Source organism: Stomoxys calcitrans, chromosome 4, assembly GCF_963082655.1.
Source record: "Stomoxys calcitrans chromosome 4, idStoCalc2.1, whole genome shotgun sequence".
NCBI classification, from domain to species: domain Eukaryota; kingdom Metazoa; phylum Arthropoda; class Insecta; order Diptera; family Muscidae; genus Stomoxys; species Stomoxys calcitrans.
The window spans coordinates 60259932-60268799 of NC_081555.1; the positions used below are offsets into that span (position 1 = coordinate 60259932).

At 35.5% G+C, this 8868-nt stretch overlaps 2 protein-coding genes across 4 annotated transcripts; one reads left to right on the forward strand and one right to left on the reverse strand.

The window, feature by feature from the left end:
• Window positions 1-5437: 5437 nt before the first annotated feature.
• LOC131997319 (putative nuclease HARBI1) lies at window positions 5438-7011 on the forward strand. Of its 3 annotated transcripts, none has more exons than XM_059368113.1 (4): window positions 5438-5790; window positions 5847-6288; window positions 6348-6492; window positions 6550-7011. In XM_059368113.1, exons 1-4 carry the CDS (start codon window positions 5666-5668, stop codon window positions 6933-6935), a joined length of 1098 nt encoding a protein of 365 aa, XP_059224096.1. In that variant the 5' UTR covers window positions 5438-5665; the 3' UTR covers window positions 6936-7011. The 3 variants fall into 3 exon arrangements, with proteins under 3 accessions (XP_059224096.1, XP_059224097.1, XP_059224098.1); XM_059368114.1 differs by having other exon boundaries at window positions 5847-6285; XM_059368115.1 differs by having other exon boundaries at window positions 5865-6288.
• On the reverse strand, window positions 6910-8387 carry LOC131997320 (uncharacterized). The gene is made up of 2 exons (XM_059368116.1): window positions 7890-8387; window positions 6910-7833 (listed from the first exon to the last, which is right to left on the reverse strand). Exons 1-2 carry the CDS (start codon window positions 7901-7903, stop codon window positions 7056-7058), a joined length of 792 nt encoding a protein of 263 aa, XP_059224099.1. The 5' UTR covers window positions 7904-8387; the 3' UTR covers window positions 6910-7055.
• Window positions 8388-8868: the final 481 nt, after the last annotated feature.

Consider the following 8868-nt stretch of genomic DNA (forward strand, 5'->3'; position numbering starts at 1 on the left):
CACTTCCAGAATGAACCAACATAAAATTATTCTATATCTCGGAAACTGTGAGTGCTAGGTAGACAACACCAGTATGGAATTGTAGATATTATTATTGGCTTTCAAACGAATCAATCCGATTGCAAATCGCTTAAGTCGTTTCCGAGAAAAACGAAAATTACATTTTCCATCCGCACAAGTCACTTCCAGAATCACCCAACCTAAAAATAATCTATATCTCGGAATTTGTGAGTGCTAGGTAGACAAAACCAGTATAGAATTCTAGATATTATTATTGGCTTTCAAACGAATCAAACCGATTGCAAATCGCTTAAGTCGTTTCCGAGAAAATCGAATATTACATATTCCATCCGCACAAGTCATTTCCAGAATGAACCAACAAAAAATTATTCTATATCTCGGAAACTGTGAGTGCTAGGTAGACAAAACCAGTATGGAATTGTAGATATTATTATTGGCTTTCAAACGAATCAATCCGATTGCAAATCGCTTAAGTCCTTTCCGAGAAAACGAAAATTACATATTCCATCCGCACAAGTCACTTCCAGAATGACCCAACCTAAAAATAATCTATATCTCGGAATTTGTGAGTGCTAGGTAGACAAAACGAGTATAGAATTCTAGATATTATTATTGGCTTTCAAACGAATCAAACCGATTGCAAATCGCTTAAGTCATTTCCGAGAAAAACGAAAATTATATATTCCATCCGCACAAGTCACTTCCAGAATGACCCAACCTAAAAATAATCTATATCTCGGAAACTGTGAGTGCTAGGTAGACAAAACCAGTATGGAATTGTACATATTATTATTGGCTTTCAAATGAATCAATCCGATTGCAAATCGCTTAAGTCGTTTCCGAGAAAAACGAAAATTACATATTCCATCCGCACAAGTCACTTCCAGAATGAACCAATATAAAATTATTCTATATCTCGGAAACTGTGAATGCTAGGTAGACAAAACCAGTATGGAATTGTAGATATTATTATTGGCTTTCAAACGAATCAATCCGATTGCAAATCGCTTAAGTCGTTTCCGAGAAAAACGAAAATTACATATTCCATCCGCACAAGTCACTTCCAGAATGAACCAACCTAAAAATAATTTATATCTCGGAAACTGTGAGTGCTAGGTAGACAAAACCAGTATGGAATTGTACATATAATTATTGGCTTTCAAATGAATCAATCCGATTGCAAATCGCTTAAGTCGTTTCCGAGAAAAACGAAAATTACATATTCCATCCGCACAAGTCACTTCCAGAATGAACCAATATAAAATTATTCTATATCTCGGAAACTGTGAATGCTAGGTAGACAAAACCAGTATGGAATTGTAGATACTATTATTGGCTTTCAAACGAATCAATCCGATTGCAAATCGCTTAAGTCGTTTCCGAGAAAAACGAAAATTACATATTCCATCCGCACAAGTCACTTCCAGAATGAACCAACCTAAAAATAATTTATATCTCGGAAACGGTAAGTGCTAGGTAGACAAAACCAGTATGGTATTGTAGATATTATTATTGGCTTTCAAATGAATCAATCCGATTGCAAATCGCTTAAATCGTTTCCGAGAAAAACGAAAATTACATATTCCATCCGCACAAGTCACTTCCAGAATGAACCAACATAAAATTATTCTATATCTCGGAAACTGTGAGTGCTAGGCAGACAAAACCAGTATGGAATTGTAGATATTATTATTGGCTTTCAAATGAATCAATCCGATTGCAAATCGCTTAAGTCCTTTCCGAGAAGACGAAAATTACATATTCCATCCGCACAAGTCACTTCCAGAATGACCCAACCTAAAAATAATCTATATCTCGGAATTTGTGAGTGCTAGGTAGACAAAACCAGTATAGAATTCTAGATATTATTATTGGCTTTCAAACGAATCAAACCGATTGCAAATCGCTTAAGTCGTTTCCGAGAAAATCGAATATTACATATTCCAACCGCACAAGTCACTTCCAGAATGACCAAACCTAAAAATAATCGATATCTCGGAAACTGTGAGTGCTAGGTAGACAAAACCAGTATGGAATTGTAGATATTATTATTGGCTTTCAAATGAATCAATCCGATTGCAAATCGCTTAAGTCGTTTCCGAGAAAAACGAAAATTACATATTCCATCCGCACAAGTCACTTCCAGTATGACCCAACCTAAAAATAATCTATATCTCGGAAACGGTAAGAGCTAGGTAGACAAAACCAGTATAGTATTCTAGATATTATTATTGGCTTTCAAACGAATCAATCCGATTGCAAATCGCTTAAGTCGTTTCCGAGGAAAACGAAAATTACATATTCCATCCGCACAAGTCACTTCCAGAATGAACCAACCTAAAAATAATGTATATCTCGGAAACGGTAAGTGCTAGGTAGACAAAACCAGTATGGAATTGTAGATATTATTATTGGCTTTCAAATGAATCAATCCGATTGCAAATCGCTTAAGTCGTTTCCGAGAAAAATGAAAATTACATATTCCATCCGCACAAGTCACTTCCAGAATGACCCAACCTAAAAATAATCTATATCTCGGAAACAATAAGAGCTATGTAGACAAAACCAGTATAGTATTCTAGATATTATTATTGGCTTTCAAACGAATCAATCCGATTGCAAATCGCTTAAGTCGTTTCCGAGAAAAACGAAAATTACATATTCCATCCGCACAAGTCACTTCCAGAATGAACCAACCTAAAAATAATTTTATCTCGGAAACGGTAAGTGCTAGGTAGACAAAACCAGCATGGAATTGTAGATATTATTATTGGCTTTCAAATGAATCAATCCGATTGCAAATCGCTTAAGTCGTTTCCGAGAAAAACGAAAATTACATATTCCATCCGCACAAGTCACTTCCAGAATGAACCAACATAAAATTATTCTATATCTCGGAAACTGTGAGTGCTAGGTAGACAAAACCAGTATGGAATTGTAGATATTATTATTGGCTTTCAAATGAATCAATCCGTTTGCAAATCGCTTAAGTCGTTTCCGAGAAAAACGAAAATTACATATTCCATCCGCACAAGTCACTTCCAGAATGAACCAACATAAAATTATTCTATATCTCGGAAACTGTGAATGCTAGGTAGACAAAACCAGTATGGAATTGTAGATATTATTATTGGCTTTCAAACGAATCAATCCGATTGCAAATCGCTTAAGTCGTTTCCGAGAAAAACAAAAATTACATATTCCATCCGCACAAGTCACTTCCAGAATGAACCAACCTAAAAATAATTTATATCTCGGAAACGGTAAGTGCTAGGTAGACAAAACCAGTATGGTATTGTAGATATTATTATTGGCTTTCAAATGAATCAATCCGATTGCAAATCGCTTAAACCGTTTCCGAGAAAAACGAAAATTACATATTCCATCCGCACAAGTCACTTCCAGAATGAACCAACATAAAATTATTCTATATCTCGGAAACTGTGAGTGCTAGGCAGACAAAACCAGTATGGAATTGTAGATATTATTATTGGCTTTCAAATGAATCAATTCGATTGCAAATCGCTTAAGTCCTTTCCGAGAAAACGAAAATTACATATTCCATCCGCACAAGTCACTTCCAGAATGACCCAACCTAAAAATAATCTATATCTCGGAATTTGTGAGTGCTAGGTGGACAAAACCAGTATAGAATTCTAGATATTATTATTGGCTTTCAAACGAATCAAACCGATTGCAAATCGCTTAAGTCGTTTCCGAGAAAATCGAATATTACATATTCCAACCGCACAAGTCACTTCCAGAATGAACCAACCCAAAAATAATCTATATCTCGGAAACTGTGAGTGCTAGGTAGACAAAACCAGTATGGAATTGTAGATATTATTATTGGCTTTCAAATGAATCAATCCGATTGCAAATCGCTTAAGTCGTTTCCGAGAAAAACGAAAATTACATATTCCATCCGCACAAGTCACTTCCAGTATGACCCAACCTAAAAATAATCTATATCTCGGAAGCGGTGAGTGCTAGGTGGACAAAACCAGTATGGAATTGTAGATATTATTATTGGCTTTCAAACGAATCAAACCGATTGCAAATCGCTTAAGTCGTTTCCGAGAAAATCGAATATTACATATTCCAACCGCACAAGTCACTTCCAGAATGAACCAACCTAAAAATAATCTATATCTCGGAAACTGTGAGTGCTAGGTAGACAAAACCAGTATGGAATTGTAGATATTATTATTGGCTTTCAAATGAATCAATTCGATTGCAAATCGCTTAAGTCCTTTCCGAGAAAACGAAAATTACATATTCCATCCGCACAAGTCACTTCCAGAATGACCCAACCTAAAAATAATCTATATCTCGGAATTTGTGAGTGCTAGGTGGACAAAACCAGTATAGAATTCTAGATATTATTATTGGCTTTCAAACGAATCAAACCGATTGCAAATCGCTTAAGTCGTTTCCGAGAAAATCGAATATTACATATTCCAACCGCACAAGTCACTTCCAGAATGAACCAACCTAAAAATAATCTATATCTCGGAAACTGTGAGTGCTAGGTAGACAAAACCAGTATGGAATTGTAGATATTATTATTGGCTTTCAAATGAATCAATCCGATTGCAAATCGCTTAAGTCGTTTCCGAGAAAAACGAAATTATTCTATATCTCGGAAACTGTGAGTGCTAGGTAGACAAAACCAGTATGGAATTGTAGATATTATTATTGGCTTTCAAATGAATCAATTCGATTGCAAATCGCTTAAGTCCTTTCCGAGAAAACGAAAATTACATATTCCATCCGCACAAGTCACTTCCAGAATGACCCAACCTAAAAATAATCTATATCTCGGAATTTGTGAGTGCTAGGTGGACAAAACCAGTATAGAATTCTAGATATTATTATTGGCTTTCAAACGAATCAAACCGATTGCAAATCGCTTAAGTCGTTTCCGAGAAAATCGAATATTACATATTCCAACCGCACAAGTCACTTCCAGAATGAACCAACCTAAAAATAATCTATATCTCGGAAACTGTGAGTGCTAGGTAGACAAAACCAGTATGGAATTGTAGATATTATTATTGGCTTTCAAATGAATCAATCCGATTGCAAATCGCTTAAGTCGTTTCCGAGAAAAACGAAAATTACATATTCCATCTGCACAAGTCACTTCCAGAATGAACCAACATAAAATTATTCTATATCACGGAAACTGTGAGTGCTAGGTAGACAACACCAGTATGGAATTGTAGATATTATTATTGGCTTTCAAACGAATCAATCCGATTGCAAATCGCTTAAGTCGTTTCCGAGAAAAACGAAAATTACATATTCCATCCGCACAAGTCACTTCCAGAATGAACCAACCTAAAAATAATGTATATCTCGGAAACGGTAAGTGCTAGGTAGACAAAACCAGTATGGAATTGTAGATATTCAGCCTTATTACGGTTGTCGAAGACGAAAATCGAGAGCAGTCGAAGTCGTTGTCGATTTCGATTATTTTTGGTATTATGTAACTTTTTCGACTCTTGTTATTTTGTAATAGATTGAAAAGTAAAAGATGTGCTATACTGTCAAAACAATGTTTACTTTTTACATAATTGTCCGCCAAAGGCAACATTGAAATTTTCTCAATATAAAATAAAATAAATATAATAAAACAAATATGTTAAGTTTGGGACATTTTTTTTCTTCGGATGAAGACGACGAGGCATATACAGAATGTGATATGAGTGCTTTGCGTAAGGAAATAAGACAGAATTCGGACATATTTGCAATGCCCAATTCAAAGTAAGTTTTGAAATTGAGAAATGAGTTAAAATTTATAATCCCTATCTGCACTTAAGTTTCATTGGCCTTTTTAGATTGAATAAAGATGCTTTTAAATACGTCTTGGAAAGCATATCGGGTAAATTGCAAGACCCAATAAAGTCGTCTGCTGTTCCCAAAGAATTGAAGTTGGCGGTAACATTGCGCATACTTGCTGAAGGCAGTTACCAAAAAGGAGCTGGCAACGACTATAATGTTGGGCTTTCACAGTCTTCTGTAAGCAAAATTTTTACAGAATGCATTGATGCAATGCACAGTGAAATTTGTCCAAAATGGATATCGGTTAGAATGACGGAAGTGGAAAAGTTTGAAATAAAGGATTATTTTTATAAAAAGTTTAAATTTCCCGGCATTATTGGATGCATAGATGGAACGCATATCAAAATTTTGGCTCCAGGAGTTGGTGAAAGATTTAAATATTATAATCGAAAAGGATTTTATAGTTTAAATGCTACCGTGGTAAACCAAAATCCTATTTTAAATAAGAGTCGTAGTCTATTTCAAAGATTTCATTACAGGTTTGCGACCATAAACTTAGAATCAGATATATATCCCCCAATCATCCCGGCTCAGTTCACGATTCATTGGTGTGGAATACAAGCGACTTAAAAGAGTTTCTAAAGACCAACTATTTAAATGGCGAAACTAATACATGGCTGCTTGGTATTAAACATTTTGTTTTTATAGTGAAAACCAACATAAATTTGTCATATTTTGTAGGAGATGCAGGCTACCCTCTTGAACCCTACTTGATAACTCCATTCAGGTCAGCGGAAGACGGAACTGCAGAAAGCCGCTTTAATTACATACATTCACAAGCTAGAAATGTAGTGGAGCGTACAATTGGTGTCCTCAAAAATCGTTTTCGATGTATTTTAGGAGCGAGGCAACTGCATTATAAACCGAAAATGGCTGGAAAAATTACTTCTGTTTGTGCTGCTTTGCATAACATATGTATTCATTACAAAATTGAATCCGCAGTTGAGCCCAATGAAAGCACAGAAATTCCTAGCAATGAAGCAATGTCGAACCTCAATGAAACTAGCGAAGACGCCACTGCTTTAAATATAAGAAGGAGAATTATGCAGTCTTTGGATATTTATTAAAGTTATTTAAAATAAAAGGTACTTCAGGCACTTAGATTATAAAATAAAATAAAAAAGGAACACAAAACAAATTACATTAGTTCAGTCTTTTCAAGTTAAAAACTAAATGAGATCAGCAAATTACTCCCGAATGCCGCTCTTCCATTCATCCAGCTCTATTCGCCTTTTTTTTATTTCGATTTCCTCCGTTCTTGCTTTTAGCAATTTATTTCTGAAGTCTTCTTTGCTCTTTAACTCCTTTTTATATAATAAAAACTTTTCTTCTTCCCTTTTTTCTGCAGCTTTGTAAATTTTAAGCTCTTCTTCTTTAATTTTGAAGATTTTTCTATTGTATCTCTCCACATTTTGTAGAGAGTCCTTCACTTGAGAGTATAGCTCGGTTTGGACTTTTAGCTGGTTTTCCAGCAGCGCAGTCTTCTCTGTCTTGTCAGCCTTTGTTTCCACTTTTTTCCGAATTCGCGGTGTCGAGATATACTCACTACTCTCATTTTCCTTTGTGGTGTCCATAGGGCAATAGCTGGACTTAAGTGGAGTATTTGAGACTCCAATTTCTCCATCCGAATTTACTATGGAGTCTAGCTGCAGCAAACTTGAGGCAGCTTCCTCCACTGTCGTCAGCACAAATTGTTTGTGTGGCCCTCCTCCCGTTGCACGGCATTCTGCCTTGTTGTGCAGCAGCTTCTTTTTCAAATTACATTTGAAGTCTGCCCACACCTTCATCCATTCCGTACCTTGGCGCATGGGAGGCCCAATGGAATTTAATTCAATGGCAATTTTCGCCCATTCCTCCTTGGTATTTACTTTATGTAGGCCGCTGTGGTACGCACGCGCAAGATTTGGATTTGCCTCCAACAATTCCATCATTTTTGCAAACTGTTGTTGCGTGGTTATTTTATTCCTGGAATAAATAAATAATTAATTAAATGAATTTTCTCACAAAACACAAATACTTACATTTTGCAGCTCATCTTTGTAAACAAATGTGAATATATTCAGAAAACGACGACTGATTGTTCATTTTTACGGCGACAACTGACACAAAACAAGTGACGGCGACATAAACTTTATATCAGCGGTCGACATAAGATAAAAGTTTTCTTGGTAAAATACCGCAAATTTACCCAATGTTAAAAATAGATAAATAATTTATTTTATACAATTTTGTTATATTTATTTATTGTCGAATATAAAATGTCAAAAAAATGTGTTAAATTTAAAATTAGTTAACGGCGTGTTAGCGGATGAAACCAACGGCTAACAATTGTTGTCAATTGAATGCGGCGACGTCTCTAGTCGTATGGAAAAAATTGATCGACTGTTTTAGCCAACATTGACAGTCGTTTTCGTCTTCCGTGTTACGAAAATTGTAACAGATTGTACATTTTCGACAACCGTAGTACCGTTTTCCAAAAAAATCGACATTCGACTACGTCTTCGACAACCGTAATAAGGCTGATTATTATTGGCTTTCAAATGAATCAATCCGATTGCAAATCGCTTAAGTCGTTTCCGAAAGAAACGAAAATTACATATTCCATCCGCACAAGTCACTTCCAGAATGAACCAACTTAAAAATAATTTTATCTCGGAAACGGTAAGTGCTAGGTAGACAAAACCAGTATGGAATTGTAGATATTATTATTGGCTTTCAAATGAATCAATCCGATTGCAAATCGCTTAAGTCGTTTCCGAGAAAAACGAAAATTACATATTCCATCCGCACAAGTCACTTCCAGAATGAACCAACATAAAATTATTCTATATCTCGGAAACTGTGAGTGCTAGGTAGACAAAACCAGTATGGAATTGTAGATATTATTATTGGCTTTCAAATGAATCAATCCGTTTGCAAATCGCTTAAGTCGTTTCCGAGAAAAACAAAAATTACATATTCCATCCGCACAAGTCACTTCCAGAATGACCCAACCTAAAA